This window comes from Coenobita brevimanus, chromosome 78 (assembly GCF_032717465.1).
Source record: "Coenobita brevimanus isolate Jiangsu-jjx chromosome 78, ASM3271746v2, whole genome shotgun sequence".
Lineage (NCBI taxonomy): Eukaryota > Metazoa > Arthropoda > Malacostraca > Decapoda > Coenobitidae > Coenobita > Coenobita brevimanus.
The window spans coordinates 47774857-47795212 of record NC_137031.1 but is presented as its reverse complement, the minus strand read 5'-3'; the positions used below and the strand labels follow the sequence as shown (position 1 = coordinate 47795212).

General features: G+C 40.2%; 1 protein-coding gene across 2 annotated transcripts in view; it reads right to left on the bottom strand.

Annotated features, from left to right (window-relative positions):
- Positions 1-20356, bottom strand: part of Sin1 (SAPK-interacting protein 1) — a 50055-nt gene that overhangs the window by 10004 nt on the left and 19695 nt on the right. For both annotated transcript variants that reach the window (XR_013898958.1, XM_080279285.1), the window contains exon 7: positions 4972-5084. Coding sequence is in view for 1 of the 2 variants with exons in the window: in XM_080279285.1 (XP_080135411.1) it covers positions 4972-5084 (113 nt within the window). In the remaining variant the exon portion in view is untranslated. The remainder of the gene's footprint in view (positions 1-4971; positions 5085-20356) is intronic.

Below are 20356 nucleotides of genomic sequence, written 5' to 3'. Positions count from 1 at the left end.
GTAGACTGGGATAGTTTGGGTATATGGAGAGGATGGATTATGACAACTTGGTGCAAAAAGTGAGAAGCATGCATGGGGGTAGGGCTGCAAGAAGCAGGCCTAAAAAGACCTGGGACAAAGTGATAGAGTGTGGCCTCAGGGATATGGGACTAAATCGAAAGGCTGCCAGGGATCGAGCAGAGTGGACAGCCACCATTAGATTACCAAGGCTGAAGCATGCAAGCATGCTGGAGCCATTATACAGTAACCTAAATGAACGAACCCATGATGAGTTGAGGAATATGAAACAACAAACCACTTCAATAAATGGTGTTACAATTAAGGCCAAGAATTCCTACACCTTCTCTTGAAAATGCTTCAGTAACCACAGAGAAATGCCAGACTACATCAACCAGAAATAATCAAGCAGACCTGAGCTCAATACCCTGGATGTTCAAATGGAGTCACTGCTTACTGTACAGCAAAATATCATGTGTTACAGCTTTAAACCGTTTTAACTTCCCTCTCATAAAAAAAGGTGGGAGGGCTGCAAGATCCAAAACCCAATATTTACTTGCAGTGAGTGATGTTGGAGGCATCCTGCAGAAGAAGCACTGAGGCACTTACAATGCCATCCAGGCACATTGTAGTACAGTACTTAGATACAGCCTTCATTAACCACTCCTGAGGTCTCTCCTACTCTGAATGAAAGCATCTGGAGGAGGCAAGAATAAACTAAACAGTGTCACTGTAGCAAAGGGGTTATGAATCTGATACAAGTCTCTCTCTCTCTGTATAGCCTGACGCCCTAATCCCGCAAAGGGTGGCCGCAGACAAAACGCCTCCAAGTCACTCTGTCACCCACCATTTGACTACCCTCCCCCCAACTCACCCCCCCCTCCCTCATATACCTCTCAACTCCATCCCTCCACCTCATCCTTGGTCTACCCCTCCCTCTCCCTCCCTCCACCTCACCTACATACACCCTCTTAGTCAGTCTTTCATTCTCCATTCTCTCCACATGTCCAAACCACCTCAGTGTATTTCTCCTAATCTTCTCAACCACATCCACATCTACCCCACAATGTTCCTTCACTTCTTCATTCGTCAACCTGTCCCTCCACGTCACTCCACATGCTCCTCTCAAGTAACTCATTTCCACTGCTCTCACTCTTGACTTGTTCCCCTCTTGCAAGGTCCACGCCTCGCTTCCATACGTCAGGGTAGGGATCACAATACCATCATGCAGTGACTTCTTAACTTCCATACTCACTTCCCTATTTCTCATCACTGCTTTCAGTGTACCAACAACCTTTCTTCCCTGCTGTACCCTTTCACGTACTTCATCCCCCAAAGTTCCATCCTTACTCATCACACTACCCAAGTACTTGAATGCACTCACATTCTCCATATCCTCATCATCCAACCTCACTGCACACTCTGTGACTTCATTCCTCTCAAACACCATAACTTTACTTTTGTTTACATTAACTTTCAGCTTCCTCCTCCTACACACTGTCCCAAATTCATTCACCAAACCTTGCAACTCCCATTCATCTTCACTCAATAATACTGTATCATCAGCAAACAGCAACACCGGAAGCTTCCAAATCTCACCCTCATTCATTAGGGCCACCCCCACATCCACTGCCCTACCTTGCACCTCCTTTACAACCCCATCCATATATATATTAAACAGCAATGGAGACATCACACACCCCTGTTTCAGTCCCACAGTGAGATCAAAGAACTCACTCAGCTCACCATCCACTCGCACCGTAGCCCTAGCTCCCTCGCACATACTCTTCACAGCACTCAACAATTTCCCCTCCACTCCATATATTCTTAATACCTTCCACATACCTTGCCTATCTATTCTGTCATAAGCTTTCTCCAAGTCCATGAAGGCAGCATACACTTTCCTTCCCTTCTCTAGATACTTCTCCACTAAACATCTTAGAACAAATATCTGATCTACACACCCTTTTCCCTTCCTAAATCCCCCTTGTTCTTCTCCAACTAGCTCCTCTGTCATATGCCTAACCCTATCAATGAGTATACTGCCATATATTTTACCGGTCACACTAAGAAGCCAAATACCCCTATGGTTACCACATACTTCTCTCTCCCTTTTTCCTTTGTACAGAGGAAGAATTATACCTGATTTCCAGGCAATGCTAAATGATATTCAACTATTGGAAATAATTAGTAGAAGTATCAGTAATTAACTCATATCATTATCTGATTAGCAGACTACTTTTACTGCATTTTATACAATCACCTGCAATAAAATCCAACAATATGTACAGTTTGCAAGTACCATTCCTTAATGAATTTCAGGAAGAATACCTATATCATCATCATCATAACAAAATTTCCCATACTGAAATGGGTTAGCTAAAACATATACTGTAATGGAAAAGAAATAAAATGAATAATATATGTGCCTGCTTGCACATCTGACAGTAGATCCATTATAGGAAAAATCAGTAAAGCACTACAGAGAGAGGGAGAGAGAGAGAGAGAGAGAGAGAGAGAGAGAGAATGTTAAAGGGGATGAGGAGGATAGGGAGGTTGGGTGAGGAGGAAGGAAGGGGTAAGTGGAACTAAGTAAATAAAATAAAAAGTTAAAAATGTTATGAGGATTATATGTAGATGGGAAAACATAAGAGGAGGAAGTAAGAAGAGGGAGGGTATGGTTTCTGAGAGCAACAGAATTTCAGCCATGCTGGCAACAAATTAAAGTGTGGTGGGAAACTGGGCAACAGGAACAATAACAAAGGTTAAGGGTCATACTGGTGCTCAGTGTGAGCACACAAAACAAGGGGTTCAGGTGTGTGACTTAAGAGCTGCACTGTATTGATGGACTACCATTAACTATACCGTTTTTACTCTAAACTGGCTAAGATGCTATCTCTCCTTCTTGGATACTAATTTGTTACAAGAGATAAATGACAGAATATGATGCTCATCATGATGAAGTACTACAGAAAGGATAAAGAGCCACAATATTATCTTATCAGCTATGTTAAATATGCTGTGAGAGAGCAAAAATCTGGGCCAAGCTATGGTGAAAAGGGTATATTATGATCAATTTGCTTTAGACAAAACTAAGTATTTGACTCATTTTTTAATGTACTGACATGGCTTGTGCTGAGCAAAATGAAGACTTTCTCCTTCATATTGTAAATTAAAGGAAACAAGGATACTCAAAAGTACAGACAGCCTTACAGGTAAGTATGATACTTTACAGATAATAGTAATACAGTACTATCCAATAATACACATTCTTATTAATATCTATGAATCAATAATTCAAGTATTTTCTGACTGCCTCTAAATACTGCAGCTGAAATTCCAACATACCAGACTTAAATATGGTATGATTTACTTTAATGCTTTTTCTGCCCCTACTTCAGGACTACTGAATGCTTCAACACACCTACTTATCTTGTGAGCTAATCAGATTTGAACATTACAGGCCCTCGGTATAATCTTCACTTGTACAATTTTGAAGGGCCAATGGATATGGGCACAAATATCTGATCTGTCTATTTGGTATTTTTTTTTTTTTTAACCTGGCCCAGATTTTTGTCCTTTGGTAGCTTATTTCAGAGAGCTCAGTGCCAGAAAAAGAATAATATGGCTCAACATCCTTTCCACAACACTCCATCAGAACTAGCAACATATTCTAGTGTTAATCAATGATTACATCTCAGGACTAAATACGAAGAGATGGCAGTTTTAGACCAGGTTTGAGTAAAATGAGTATAGATAAGAATTCCTAGGGTAACGTGTAACACTAACTACAGTACCTGTGAGGAGTAAGAAAAATGCATCTAAAATCCCCAACAACTTATACTGTACATTGTTACATAATTTAACACACCAGATAGTTTCAATCCACATCCCAGTTTCAGAACAACTTTTTAAAACCCACACACATGCTGATATAACTAGAAATGCCACAATCTGCTAATTAGTAATACATGAAGTAGAGATCCTACGGATGTGAAGTTGGTTTTCTGGTAATATATGTTACAGTATGTAAATATATATGACACAACCCTTATTTGACTGTCCTGCATGCTGGCTTTTCATTATAATACTCCTGGTAATGTCTCAATCAGATACATAATACAGGTACAGTACAGTACTCATATAAGTACGGTCCTACTACTGTACTGTACTCTGAAACGTTAAGAAGCTAGGATAAAAACAATCAGTGAGAGGATGTGAAAATTAAATTAGGGTAAATTCTAAGATGTGGGTTTACAGAAAATATATACTGTACAGAATTTTATTAATAATACTTCTGCAGTACACCTCACTTATTCAGGCTGTCAAATATTTCTGTTTCATATTATGTTAACCTTGGTACCTAAGTTAGTTTCCCTTGATCACTTCCATCCTCTCTGCAGTGGTCATAATCATCCTCTTTGCTTTTTCAGTGGAGGAAGTGCTAAGAGATTCCTTATGAGATGCCATTATTCACAATAACTATGGGAAAACACTTGCCACACTTGAGAGAAGCAGGACATGCCAGAAGTGATGTTGATGCAACAAAAGATGCAGCAAGACTGAGGCTGACCACGTGCAGTACAGCGTGCCCACAACCTTTGGTCCCGCCCAGGCCTACCGGAATTAGCATACAAATATCCCAACTCACCACCATTTCCCACACACACCTCCCCAACCTAGCCCAAGTGGGTGGGAAAAACTGCCACCAATGTTGGTAACTGTGTTCTGAGTCACCCCATGAGCAAAGTGTGATACCACAGGCCTGCATCATAAGTTCTACATAACAGATAGTATGCATTAACGGTGAAAGTGTGTCCAGTCGCCCCAAAACCATATATATACCGTAAAACCTCTACAACAAAGATGATGCAAATGTTCTACCAAACAACTGTTCCTCCATTCTTCAAAGAAGCATAGCTGCAATGAGGACTGCATGAACACAGTAACCACTTAAAAACAGAATAACCAAACCTTTGATTTTCACCATGTCCTTTCTTTTCGCTATCGTTCTGTTCAGAATTTCCTTCAGAGTGATATCGTGGTTTTCCACTGTCAATTTGCTAAATGCTCCTCCAGCAACATTTCTGAAATGAAGGGGAAAAAAAATTCAGACAAATAACAAATGGTTCACATACTACAGAAAAGAACAGAGCATTGTAATGTTTCTGGAAAAAAAAAGTGCATATTATAAAGAATATTGTAAGTATAAACAACCATGCAAATACTGTTAATAACAAAAAGTTCTCTTAATCCTATCAAAGATTTTGTAATTATATGTAACAGTTTGCATTTAGCTTGTTACAGTGCACTGGTGCTTTCACTGTACTTCTGGTCCACTTTCATCATTCAACAGTTAAGGTCATCATGTTCAGTTTGGTTTATTAGTCAGATACAGATCATTTATGTCCCATTAGGTCCACTTGGCCATTTAATGTCTATCTGGAACCTTCACATCTATACTCTTTTTCCCTTAGCTCGACCCTGGTTTTCATCCTTTTGCAGATTATTTTACAGTTCAATTCCAGAATGAAATGGTGCTATGGCTCTACAGCCCTTTCACAGTACTTCTTCAAGACTTGTGCCATGTTCCATTACTAATCTGCTGCAACACTTCAGCATTTACAATGGTGAGATGGCAATTTTAGGCCAAGTTAGAGTAAAAGGAATACAGTCTGTCTTAATTCGATTAGTCCAGATTCATATAGGGCTATTTGGGAATAATTAAATCCATCTAGGGTCATCAAATTTCACTTCAGGTCCAATTAGGTCAATCACTTCCATAATGGCCTTGTCAGGTCATTTAAGGTCAGCTTAAGACAAATCAGGTCCAGTCAGATTCCTTCACATCATTTTATATCCATTTAATTCTTTTATATTCAGTTTGGCTCAGACAGATCAATTTAGGTTCTTGTACTCAGATCATTTCAGGTTCTTGTAAGTCCAATTACATCCAGGTTCATTAATGCTTCTTTCTTGTCAGTCAAGCCCATCACATCTGTTTTGAGCTAGTCAGGCCATTACAAGTCAGTTTGAGGCAATTCAGGTCTAATAAGGCTCACTCAGGCTGTATGGCCTGTTCCAAGCAATTTATGTCTAATGATGTCCATTCTGGATCTTTACATCCAATTTTTTTTTAAATAACAGAACAGAGGAAGGAAAAACAAATGAATAACAAAAAATAATCCATACACCAGATTACTGGCATCCTCCATTCATAAAATATCTGTAAGAGTTGGACTTGAAAAGCTGTAGGTTGAAGTTTGAGGGGGAAACAACTCTGGGGAAGCAAGTTCCAGAAGGATGCAGTTCAGGGAATAAAAGAATTCTGATAGCCAGAAGTTCTGCAATATGGCAGTAAGGTGATAAATCAAGGTGGAGGAGCAAGAAATGGTCAGGGTGGGCGTGGATAGGCTGCAATGGTGGTGGGTCACAACAAGCACACCATCATGCGTAAATGGGCATTGTACGATGGCTGGTCCTGGCAGTGGGAAATAGATAACTGTGTGTGTGTGTGTGTGTGTGTGTGTGTGTGTGTGTGTGTGTGTGTGTGTGTGTGTGTGTGTGTGTGTGTGTGTGTGTGTGTGTGTGTGTGCATGTGTGTATTTACCTATTTAGCAGTTGGTGGTATACAGGAATTGAGCTAAGCTCATGTTGTCCTGTCTTCATATCTACATTTATCCAGTCTAGTTTTAAACACAGGAATGTTTATCACCTCCTCATCTAAGTCATTCCAAATACCTATGCTTCTATTCGGGAAACTGAACCTTTTATGATCATTAAGACATCTACTTTTCCCCAACTTGAAGTCATGAGCTCTTGTTCTTCAATCATCCAACACAAAAAGATCCTCACTATCCACCCTTTCCAGTTCTTTTACATTTTTAAACATCGTGATCAAGTCACCTCTTTCCCTTCTCTCATGCAGTGTTGGCAACTTCATATTTTCCAATCTCTGCTTGTAGGTCAGTTCCCTTAAGCATGGTATCATCCTTGTTGCCATCCGGTGAACCCTCTCCAGTTTATCAATATGCTTCTTCATATGAGGTGACCATAACAAGCCGGGTACTCTAGTCTTGGTCTTATCATGGTCACTATCAAAGCCCCTCAGCATTTCCTTGTCCATATAATTAAAAGCCACTCTCATGTTGGCCAGTAATCTGTAAATGCCTCCAACAATTCTGTTTACATGCTTTTCTGGTGACAAGTCATCCTGAATTATCACTCCCAAGTCCTTCTCATTTTTTGTTTTACTAATTATCTCAATGCCCATTTTATATGTCCAATGTGGTCTTTTTTCACACAGTCCCATTTCTAATACATGACACTTCTTGGTGGTGAAATTCATTATCCAAGTCTGGCTCCAGCTGTGGAGTTTGTCCAAGTCCTCTTGCAGTACAGGTCTCCCTTGTTTTACAATTGGTATGCGTTCCTAGAAAGGCAATCGTAAACCGAAATATCGTAAAGCGAAATTAAGGTTTAATGGGAAAAATAGGGATCCGTTCCTGGACTCGTGTATAAGGAACCCAAGACCCATACAAGTGATCTAATATGCAATAATAATGATGATGTTTTATGTATTGTAGAGTCGTGCTTGTCTCCCCAGCTTTCTTAATGTTGACAGGATGCTTTATAACAGACGATACTGTCGACTGTGCAAGACTCATGGAACGAGCGATGGAGTTTGTCCCCCCACCTGCTTCGTGCTGCTTCACAACATTAAGCTTAGACTCCAGGGTTAAGGACGTTCTTGCTTTCTTTGGCTTCATATCACCAGCACCAGATGTTGCAGGGCGTTTACAAGACATCACGGTGGTGGCACTAGGGGTGCAAAATATGAAGAACAGGAGAAATAGTAATATCATGGGCACTGATGCACACAGACACACAGAGGTTGTATGCTGAAAAAGCACGCGGGTGAGACTGGCAAAAGCGCGGGACACTGTGTGGGTGGGGCAGGTATGCCACGCAACTCTCAGCTGATCTGCCCGTAAGTGTGGGATTTCCACATGCCCAATCATAAATGCAAGGGAGCTCAATCGCAAAATGAACACTTGGTACTAAAGCAGAAGGATCGTAAATGTGAAATATCGTAAAACGAGGGAGACCTGTATTTTACAACTATCATTCATTCATTCATCATCCAATCCTAAGTTGCGCCTTGAGAAGCATAGTAGCCTGGGGGTAGGAAAGTTGGTCCTGACATTTAAGATGAGAGTAACCAGCCCCATTCATCCCTGAGTGGCATTATGTAAGCAATAAACTCCAACCACCCCATGGATACGAACCTTCAACTCAATCCGACTGGAGTGCCGTAATTACCCACTAAACCACTAGGTGCCAAAATTGTTATATGCTTGCCACCCAGTGTAGTAAATGGTTTCCTGGTGTACAGAAAACCATTTGGCTTGTCACTCTGTGCAGAGTCAACCATAGGCAGAAGGAAGAGGAAAGAATGAAGGAAAGAAAGAGAAAAGGGAGTCTAAAGTCACCCGTATGCAGAAGGACGAGCAAAGAATGAAGGAAAGACAGAAGAGGATGGAAGGAAAGAAGGTTGGAGCAGAGGAAAGGGCAGACACCTGACAGCAACACTACATCAAGTGAGTGGATGGTGAGCACCCCCACCTACCACATACTGTACATCAATACATTTAATATGTTTCATGATTTCAGCATTAAGTGAATGTAGGGAAGAGTAAAGTGATGCTCTTTGAGAGAGGTGGAGTCAGTGAATGTACAGCGAGGTTGGATGGTGAGGAATTGGAAAATGTGAGTACGTTTAAGTACTTGGGTAGTGTGATGAGTAAGGATGGAGGTTTGGAGGGTGAAGTGCTTGAAAGGGTACAGCAGGGAAGAAAGGTTGCTGGTTCCTCGAAAGCAGTGATAAGAAACAGGGAAGTGAGCATGGAAGTGAAAAAGTTACTACATGACAGTATTGTGATACCAACTCTAACGTATGGAAGTGAAGCTTGGACGTTGTTGGAAGGACACAAGGCAAGAGTGAGAGCAGTGGAAATGAGTTATTTAAGAGGAACCTGTGAAGTCACATGGAGAGACGGGCTTACAAATGAGGATGTAAAGGAGCATTGTGGTGTGGATGTGGATGTGAGAGGATGCGTTAAGAGGAATTCACTGAGGTGGTTTGGCCATGTGGAGAGGATGGAGGGTGAAAGACTGACGAAGAGAGTGTATGTGCGTGAGGTGGAGGGGGGGAGAGGGAGGGGGAGGCCGAGGATGAGATGGAGGGATGGGGTGGAGAGGTATATGAGAGGGAGGTGTGAGTTGGGGGCAGGGCAGTGAAATGGTGGGGGACAGGGTGATGTGGAGGTGATTTGTTTGTGGCCACCCCGAACGGGATTGAGGCATCTGGCAATAGATAGATAGATATATTTCAGCATCATCTGCAAACATACTCATGTAGCTAATCAAACCTTCTGTGTGTGTGTGTGTGTGTGTGTGTATTTACCTATTTGTATTTACCTATTTGTAGTATACAGGACTTGAACAATGCTCGTGTTGTCCTGTCTCCATATCCACATTTATCAAGTCTACCTTTACACACATGAATGTTTTTCTCATGCACCACCTCTTTGTCTAAGTCGTTCCAAATATTTAAGTATTTACCTAATATACCTAATTGTGATATACACGGAATGTACTATGCTCGTGGGTTTCCGTCGCAGTTTCTCAATAAGTCGAATTTAGCTTTAAACTCGTTTAAGTTTTTAGACCGGACGATCTCTATGTCCAGGCTATTCCATAAGTCTATACTTCTGTAAGCAAAGCTATATTTCTTGATATCCTTCAAGCAGCTTGACTTTTTCAATTTCATTCCGTGTCCTCTTGTTGCTCTCTTATCCCATACAAACAGATCTTCTTTGTCAATTTTATCTACTCCCACCATGGTCCTGAACACTGCAATCATGTCTCCCCTCTTTCTCCTTTCCTCTAAGGAAGGCAAATCCAGTTTTTCCAGCCTCTCTCTGTATGACAGGTCTGTCAGACTGGGGACCATCTTGGTTGCTGTTCTTTGTATTCTCTCAATCTTGTTTATATCTTTCTTTTTGTGTGGGGACCACACTACCGCTGCATATTCTAACCTGGGGCGGATCATGGCCACTATCAATTTTTTCATCATCTCCTCATCCATATAATGAAATGCTACTCTTATGTTAGTCAAGAGTTTATAAGTCTCTCCAACTATCTTGTTAATGTGCTTTTCTGGTGACAAACTATCTTGGACCAGCACTCCCAAATCTTTCTCTTCTCTCCTTTTTGTGATTAATTCATTATCCAACATATAATTCAGTGATGGCCTCCTGGTACTTTTACCCATTTCCAATATTTTACATTTCTTTACATTAAATTTCATTTCCCACATCCGGCTCCAATTGTGTATCCTATCCAAATCCTCCTGCAGTATTTTACAATCCTCCTCAACCTCTACCTTCCTCAAGATCTTTACATCATCAGCAAACACACTTGCATAACTGTTCACTCCATCTACCATATCATTTACGTAAATCAGGAACATTACTGGCGCCAACAATGAGCCTTGAGGGACTCCACTTGTTACTTCCCTCCATCCAGACATCCTATCCTTTATTACTGTCCTCATTTGTCTGTCTCTCAAAAAGTCTCTCATCCATTCCAGAAGTTTCCCCTTTAGTCCTCCTATATATTCTAGTTTCCACATTAGTCTCTTATGAGGTACCTCGTCAAAGGCCTTCGCTAAGTCTAAGTACACACAATCCACCCAACCATCTCTCTCCTGTACCACGTCAATCGCTCTTGAGTAAAAGCTCAACAAGTTAGAAACACATGACCTTCCACTTCTGAATCCAAACTGACATTCAGCCAAAATATTCATCTCTTCCAGGTATTTTATCCATCTGTCTTTCAGGATTCTCTCACACAATTTTGCGACCATGCTGGTTAGAGACACTGGTCTATAATTCAGGGGTTCTTCCCTGTTTCCTCCCTTGTAAATTGGTACCACATTTGCCCTCTTCCATTCATGTGGCACTTTCCCCTCTTCCAGTGAGCATACGATTAAACTGTGAATTTTACCCGCCAGTTGTTCTCTGCATTCCTTCAGTACCCAATTAGAAATTCCATCAGGTCCTGGGGCTTTCCTTACATCTTGAGTTTCCAGTAATTTATTCACTTCCTGTACCTCCACTTTTATATCTTTCATCACTGGAACATTTCTAATCACTCCCTCCCCTTCCACAAGCTCCTTTTCTTTAGTGAAAACTGACTGGAAACGTTTGTTCATTATTTCTGCTTGCATTGCTGCATCCTTAAAGACCTCTCCTTCTACTTTCAGTTTGGTGATTCCTTCCTTTTGTTTCAGTTTGCCATTAACAAATCTATAAAATAGTTTGGGTTCATCCTTGCATTTGTCTATTATACCTTTTTCAAAATTCCTTTCTTCTTCTCTACGTATTCTTGTGTATTCATTTCTTGTTCTTTTATATTCTTCCTTTGTTCTGTTGTTACCTGTTCCACGCCTTATCTCTCTCTTTTTTTGCTATCATACACCTTCTATTAAACCACTCCTTTTTCCTGTTTCCTTTACCTCTTATTATTGGTACAAATTTTTCCACTCCCAAATTATAGAGGTCTAGAAAGATATCCCACTTCCTCTGTATCTCTCTTTGTTTCTCTGAATTTTCTCCAATCCGCATTTTCAAAAAAGTTTCTCAATCCTGTAAAATTTGCTTTCCCAAAGTTGTATCTTCCCTGTCTATGAAGCTCGTCTCTTGGCTCGACGTTCCCTATTAACATCTGGAACTCAATGACCACATGATCACTTTTTCCTAAAGGACAGAGATATTTCAAAGATTCTATTACATCGGGTTCTTTGGTGAACAGTAAATCTAACCTTGCTGGTGTGTCCTCTCCTCGAAACCGTGTCTCTTCTTTGACCCATTGCGTCATCACATTATTCATTATTATATTTAATAACATAGTGCCCCATGAATCCTCGCCGCCTCCCGAGTACCATTCCTCCCAGTTCACCTCTTTACAGTTAAAGTCACCCACCAAAATTATATTATTGCTTTTCTAAATTTTTTTTGCAAATATTTAGCTAGCCATATCTGACAACATCTCATGGTATTCGTCATCCTTCCATGCTCTCGTCTTCGGGGGAACATACACTACCGCCATATCTCTCTTAAAATTCTCTCCAGTTTCTAATTTCATATATATCACTTCAGCCCTGCCTTCTCCCATTTCCACGGTATCTACATTTATGTTGTTCTTCACTGCTATCATCACTCCTCCTCCCTTTTTTTCTTTTCTGTCTTTTCTCCACAGTTTGTATTTACCATCTCCCAAATGAACATCAATATCTTCTCTTAATTTGGTCTTTACAAAGCACATGACATCAGGTTCATGTTCTCTCAAGAAATCGTTAATTTCGATCCTTGTCGATATGAAACCATCAACATTAGTATATATCACCTTCAAATTATATTTGACGTTTTTAATACCCTCTTCTCTCCTACTCTCTGTCGGTACCACTTCCTCAACTTCTGATCTTTCACAGCCATCCCCCTTAGTCTCCTTCACTTCTATTTCCTTAAATACCATTTCCTTACTTTCATATCCAATACTCTCCAAAAAAGGGTATTACATTCTTCCTATGTCCTCTTATCATTTTTTTCCTTTACTTCTTCCTTTAGTGATTTTAAAACTTCTCTTTCTTCTTCATTCAGATCTTTTCTTATTATAATATTTTCCATCCCCGCCTCTTTGCTTAATTTCCAGGTCACTTTAAGTACTGTATCTCATTTATTACACTTTCTGATGTAAACTTGACTCTCATTGGTCTTGTTTCCCCTTTCTTATAAGGCCCTATCCTTCTTACTTCCTCAATTTCTTTTACCCACTTGTCTCCTTCGGGGTCAATCTTGCCTAATATTCCTCTCACCAGGTTCATGTCTCTCTCAAGTCTTACGAACCTAACCTTTTCTTCCTCTTCCCTGTTTCCAAATACTACCACACATCTGTTCGTTTCTACAGTTTCTCTCACTATTTTCTCTTTTTTCTTCAGTATTTTCACTACATTTTCTTCCATTTTTTTCTTGTTCATTTCCCTTTCTTCCTGGATGATCTCTCTTAAGCTGACCACTTCTTTCTGTTCTTCTTCTATGTGTGCCCACTTTGCCTTATGCTCTTCTAATACACTACTCACCTTCTCCATTTTATCAGTACTCTCTTCTAGTTTCCTCCTCAATTCAACATTTTCAAGCTTCAAATTTCTAATCTCTTCATTCGCTGTTTCATTGGATTGGATCAGACTCTGTATGGTAGTATCCGTATTTTCAGACACATCCTTTATCACTAGATTCTCTACTTTCTTTTCAAGTTCACTAATCCTCATAATTAATGTTTTAACCAGGTCCATGACATTGGTATTTGTATCAAATCCTTGAAATTCGAGTCCCTCATTGTTAACATTTTTGGCCATGTTTGATGTTGGTTAAGTACCAAAACAGCTGTTACCGAAAAAAAATACAAACATTCATGTATACTCTAGTCAATAAATCTTTACATTTTTGGTAGTCTATTAACTTTCATTATTTTAAATTTAAAACAAGACCTTAGGAGACAGGACAGACAAAATTCCTGAAACTACTTAAGGTTAGCAGCGATGGCTGGGACGCCTGCTCTCTCCGGCTGTTTCTCCGTGCGTGCGTGCGTGCGTGTTTTAGGCATTAGGGTGGTTGTTAGTGGAAAGGGCAGACTGGGTTGCAAGTGGTTGGTGGTGGGGTCAGGTGGAGGTATTACCGTACAACCCGTAGAGATGATTATTGTGGGCTGCCCTGTATAGATGTAGTAACTGCTTAACTCAAAACTTCTGCCTAGGACAAGAAAAGTAAGAAGAACAAGAAACCAAGCACATGATGCTCATTTGCCTGGTATCAACTAATACAAGTAAAAACGTTACAGTCCTGTTGTTGTTCCTGTTGCTTCCACTCTATTGTGAACATGAATCTGGTGGACTATAGGATAATATGACGACCACCTCTTGTAGTCCTACATCCTCCTTTCAAGGGATAGGCTGGGATATGAGAGACACTAAAACAGCTACTGATATAGGCCAAGACTCATACACTATGAACTTATAACACTGTCAACCCTGATCCAATCATCTCAAACTAATGTAACATCCACAGAACTAGAGTACAGTGTGCATGGTTCATTACACTACAGGTTGCTCAAGAGGAGGTGCATAATTACCTTCCAATACGTTACATTATTAATGACATACACAAATTGCCATTCAATAACTCTGTATCTGTTTTTGGTTTGACTCAATCTAAAAATTTACCAAACAAATAGTTATCAAGATTCTAATGGCCTTATTTAATAACCAAACAGACTACATCATAATTCAGAGTTGTAAGATATTATACTATATGTAAATCACCAATGACAGCCAATGTAATGGTCACGTGTTCCCTCATTACTTATGAAGCATGGATTGTAAAGTGCAGAATAGTTACCTACAGCCCACTTAAATTAGGTATTTCTTCGGCATTCAAAATGTTATCCATTAGTAAAGTAAACAGTTCATGTACATCAACTGTTTAAAATATCAACAGGCATACTTAAAATAAATGGTTAGTCTCTAGCATACATGTGAGTTTCCACATTATCAGCTATTACTTGCACATACGAGATCTGTTCAGAAAGTACCCAACTTCATTATTTTTCTCACCAACCAGCTGGAGGATAGGGGAGGAGTTTTGTGTACTGGAATGCAGGACCTTCATGCGCATGCGTGATTAATGCCAGCCGCCACGAGTGTGTCAATGGCTGTCAGTCAGCCTGTGCTCATAGTCATGCACCTTATACTCGTCCTGTTCCTGCGAGGGTCATCACGACAGCCGAAAAGTCAAACAATATTACAGCATCAAAATTTGCCAAAAACAAGGTGATACCCAAGTTGAAACTACTGTATCACGAAGATCCAGCAAGTTTTGGAGAATGAAGCCATGGGGGTAATGCAAATAAAGGAATGGTACAATCACTTCAAAAATGGCCGAATGTCAGTCAAGAGCGATCCACGTCCTGGGATGCCATCAACAAGCAGAAGTGCTGAAAATGTGAGGAAGTCTGCGATTTGGTCATGGGAAATTGTTGGCTGACTCTCACAGAAATTGCTAATGAAAGTGGAATCATCGATGGATCAGCACACGTAATTTTAACATATGATTTGGGCATAAGAAGAGTTGCCGTCAAGTTTGTTCCAAAGCTCCTTTCACGAGAACAACAAGCTCTGTGGAAGAACATTGCTCAAGACATGTTCGAGTGTGCAAATTGCGATCCAGACTTTCTTTAGACTGCTATCACTGGAGATGAGATTTGGGTGTACAGGTACAACCCAAAAACCAAAGCACAGTCATCCCAATGGAAGCATGCAGGGTCACCTTGGCCAAAAAAGCAGAACAGGTCCACAGCAAGGTGATATGCACGTTGACGTTTTTTTCGACTACCATGGCAGTCTGCATCACAAATATGCACCAGAAGGTCAAACTGTCCACAAACATTACTACCTCAACGTTATCTGTCATCCTCATGATGGACGCAGTTCAGTGGAAGAGACCAGACCTCTGGAAAGTGGCAAGTTCGATGTTGCATTATGACAACACCCCTGCCCATTCTTCTCAGCTGATTCAGGAGTATTCAACCAAGCACAAAAATGATGGAGGTCCAGGAAGCTCCCTACTCACCAGACTTGGCTCCATGCGACTTTTGGTTATTCCTCAAGCTCAAAACTCCGCTGAAGGCTTCCCAATTTGAGACGAGAGAGATCATGACAAATGCAACGAGGCACCTGCAAGAGATACCGAAAACCGACTTTGAAAAATGTTTCAGACAGTGGAGAGAACACTGGGCTGTGTGTGACAAGTCATGTTGAAACTGAAATTTTACCAAATGGATCACTTTTCATTCATTCATAATACAATATGGCACATATTAGCATTACGTATTACACAAATTTTTTACTTAATAATGTATTACTGAAGACACAAACTGTAATTAGTAAATTACGAGATGTTATGGGCTGTATAACTCATCAGTAACGGGTAGTGCTGAAAACAGCGGTTGTAGGCAGGTAAATCCAATTAGAGAGAGTAAGTCCAGGGTTAATAATAATATGCTCGCATTGTAAAAGCACAATTCACCATGAGACAATTCGCCATCAAAGTATGGACGATTCCCCATCAGGACGATTCCCTGTCATTTATTTACATATCAGTTTATTTAACAAGTACACTAGATTTTGAATACTTGTACTTCTACAAAGTAATTCTAAAATATACCCAGGAAGTTGTAGTACCACTGGAAATTAATGAAAACTGCTATGGGTGATGCTAGAATATAATTCAAAGTCAACTACAGCAAGGTAGAAACAAGCTAATTATTGTCTAAAAGTGCAACTTTTAAATGATATCCAAAGCTTACTATTGAATGAACACAGACTTTAATAGATTCCCCTGAAAATTAGTTATTAAAGTATCAATTAATCAATAATAAGTATATTTATAGAATGGCGGGGAATTGTCCAGGGTGCGAATTGTCCGGACAGTGAATTGTCTTGTTGTGACGGCGAACTGACTTGATGGCGAATTGTCCCGAAACCATCAGTGGATTTACCTGCCTGGTTGCTCATTCACTTCAGCCAGTCACGGATATCACCCAGCCTGACAGGGAGCGCACCTTTCTTGTAGAACGCAAGATATGGAAATTGATCACCTCAGCCCCACTGTCATGATTATTTTGTTCAACGAACTGCACCAGTTTATCAAAGTATACAGAAGCTTCCTTCCATGAAACTTCCATGACCACACCCCTCGGCACTTCGGCTCATTTGGTGCCCAGTTTGAATTTTTTAATTTTGATTATTTTACTTTTGGAGTCAGTCTTCTTCAAAAATTCGGATTATTGGGATTTTTGGATTATCAGTATTTGGATTAATGGACTTTTACTGTATACAGAAAAATTATTATAGAGAAAGTAAAAGAGGTATCAGAACTCCTAGTAAGTGATGAACAGGGTGGCTTTAGAAGTGGCAAAGGATGTGTGGCTCGAATATCTGCAATAAAAGAGATAGTGGAGAAGGTTTGTGAGAAGGACTATAAGGTGTTTATGCAATTCATGGATTTGGAAAAAGTATATGACAAAGTAGACAGAGAAGGATTGTGGAAGGTTTTGCACAAGTAGGTTGTAGATGGTAATCTGCTAGGTGTTGTCAAGAGTTTTTATGATGGCAGTGAAGCATGTGTAAGGGTAAATGGGCATCCAGGTGAATGGTTCACGATCAATGTGGGTGTGCAACAAGATTATGTAATGTTCCCATGGTTGTTCAATATATATTTGGATGGGGATGATGAGAGAAGTAAAAACACAAGGAATGGAGAGAGGGATGGCATTGGTAATGAATGGTGATGGATGGAATATCTCAAATTTGTTGTATGTTGATGATGCACTACTACTTGCAAATACCAGACAAGAGCTTGGTAGACTACTGCAGAGTTTTGCTGAAGTCTGTGAGCATCATGCGTTGAGAGTAAATGTAGAAAAGAACAAAGTGATTGTTACTCAGAGACAAGGTGACTCCCATTGCGATGTTTTACTGAATGGAGAGAGCCTGGAATTCGTGAAAATTCAAATATCTGGGTACAGTGATAGAAAAGAGAGGAAAATGTGCACAAGAAGTTGAAAGTAGTATGACAAAAAGAAGGAACGTAGCTGGTACTATGAAGGTCTTGATATGAAACAGAGGCTTGAGTGTTGCAGCTCTACGAGGTTTACATGATGGAGTGTTAGTGCTAACTTAAACATTTGGATGTGAGACTATGCTGTGGCATGAAAATGGAAAGTCAAGAGTAAAAGCAGTGGAGATGGGACTGCTGAGGAATGTATGTGGAGTAGAGAGTGGATAGGATACAAAATAATGTGCTTCATGAAAGTTGTGAAGTGAGGAATTCTGTGGACACCAGAATTGAAGAGAGTGTACTGAGATAGTATGGTCGTGTGCAGAGAATGGATAACAACAGAGTGGTGAAAAAGGTACAGTACATCTGAGCGAATCTGGAGGAGGGAGGAGGCGAGGTAGGCCAAAGAGGAGGTGGAGGGGTATGGTGGATGAGTGTGTGAGGAAGAGAGGTAAGGAAGTCAGTAAGACTAGGGGAATGACACGAGATCGAGCTGGCTGGATGTTGTTAGGAGAAGCGCATGATCTAGGATTTGGCACCCCTTTTTAATGTGACAGCATCCAGACTGACTCTGTTGGATATGTTATGTGATGCTACAGAACGTGATGAATGTTTTTGGCATATCAGATAGAGCCAGGATTCCACGGGCTAGAATGATGAGTGAATGGAAGCGTGGCCCATTGGACTGGGCAAACTTGGGCTGTCTGGACATTGCTAGTCCTTGCTCGGAGGTGAGGTCTGAATGATGATGATGATGATGATGATGATGATGATGATGTCTAAAGTTCTGTCTGGAAAACTAAATTTCTTTATATCACTAAGGCATAAACTCTTCTTCAGCTTGAATTCATGTCCCTCTGTTTTTCCATCATTTTTCACAGAGGTCCTCTCTGTCCGTACGTTCTATTCTTCTTACTCCTCTAAACACTGCAATGGAATCTCCCCTCTCTCTTCTTTCTCTCACTGTTGACAATTTCAGCTTGTCTAATCTCTCCCTGGTGGCAGGTGGGGCACTCACCATTTACTCACTTGATGCAGTGCTACTTTGGGTGTCTGCCCTTTCATCTCTTCCTTCCTTCCTCTTGTCTTTCTTTCCTTCATTCTTTCTTCTTCCTTCTGACTGCAGGTGACTTTACACTCACTCTTCTGTCTTTCTTTCCTTCGCTCTTTCCTCTTTCTTCTGCCTATGGGTGACTCTATGCTCAGTGAGAAGCCAAAAGGTTTTTTGTAAATCAGGAAACCATTTACTTCGCTGGGTGGTAACCATATAACCAAATTATGGCGCATGGTGGTTTATTGGGTAATTTAGGCACCCCAATCAGACTGAGTCCATGTAGGTCTATATCCAAGGGGTGGTTGGGATTAATTGCTCACGTAATGCCACTCTGGGATGAGTGGGGCTGGTCAAACTCATCTTAAATGTCAGGACCAACATGCCTAGCCCCGGGTTCCTATGCTCCTCATGGGGCGACATAGGATTGGATGATGGATGGATAGATGGACATTTATTAGTACTGAATTCCTTATCCATGTTTGACTCCACATGTTGAGTTTATCAAGATCTTTTTGCAAATCCTTACAACAGTTTACTCCTTTAATATGTTTCATAATTTTTGCATCATCACCAAATAAATTCATATAAGTACTCAACCCTTCACATTTATATATACCAAGAACATAATTGGGGTCAACACTGAACTCTGGGGCACTCCACTAGTTGCCTTTTTCCACTGGGAAAGCTCGTCTCATGTTAGGGTTCACATTTGTCTTTCTATCAAATAATTTCCCATCCATTTCAATAATTACCCATGCACACCTCCATAGGTTTTCAATTTCCATTTTAATCTTCTGTATGGCACTCTATCAAAAGCCTTCTTTAAATCCATGTAAATACAGTCTACCCATCCTTCACTTTCTTAAACAATGTCTATCACTCTACTATAGATGCTCAACAAGTTCATAACACAAGATGATCCTTCTCTATATCCAAACTACTTGGACGTTATTACCATATGCCCTTCACGGAATTTTATCTATCTTTTTCTAATGACACTTTCACATAGTTTGCAGACTATACTAGTGATGGAGGCCAGTCTGTAGTTAAGTGGGTTCTTTCTGTCACTACCTTTATAAATCAGAACTAAATTTGTTCTTTTCCATTCAGTAGGTAAATTCCTCACTTTCTACGGAAAACCATATCCAGTAGACGTTCGATTTAACAAATGCCAATTTAGTGAATGCCCGATATAACGGAACGACTTTTTTTTGGTATTTTTTGTCCTATTTAAGGGAAAATTTCCATTTATATGAGTATAATTTCAATAAGGAAATTCCATATACAATAATGCATTTGTGGGGGTATTAATTATGCGTTCAGACTGCTGTGTGTAGCATTGAGAGATAGCATAGTTTGCTAGGTTTGGTTGCCTACTAGGATTTAGCGGAAAGTACTGTACCTTGAAGTATCGAAGAACTTTCCTTTATACTGTGCTTTGGTTACGGAACTCAATTTAACAGAAAATTCAAAATAATGGAATGGGAGTTGGCTGAATTAGTTCATTAAATCAAGCATCTACTGTAATATCATAGACAGACCTCAATAACTGGTCTAAACATTCTCT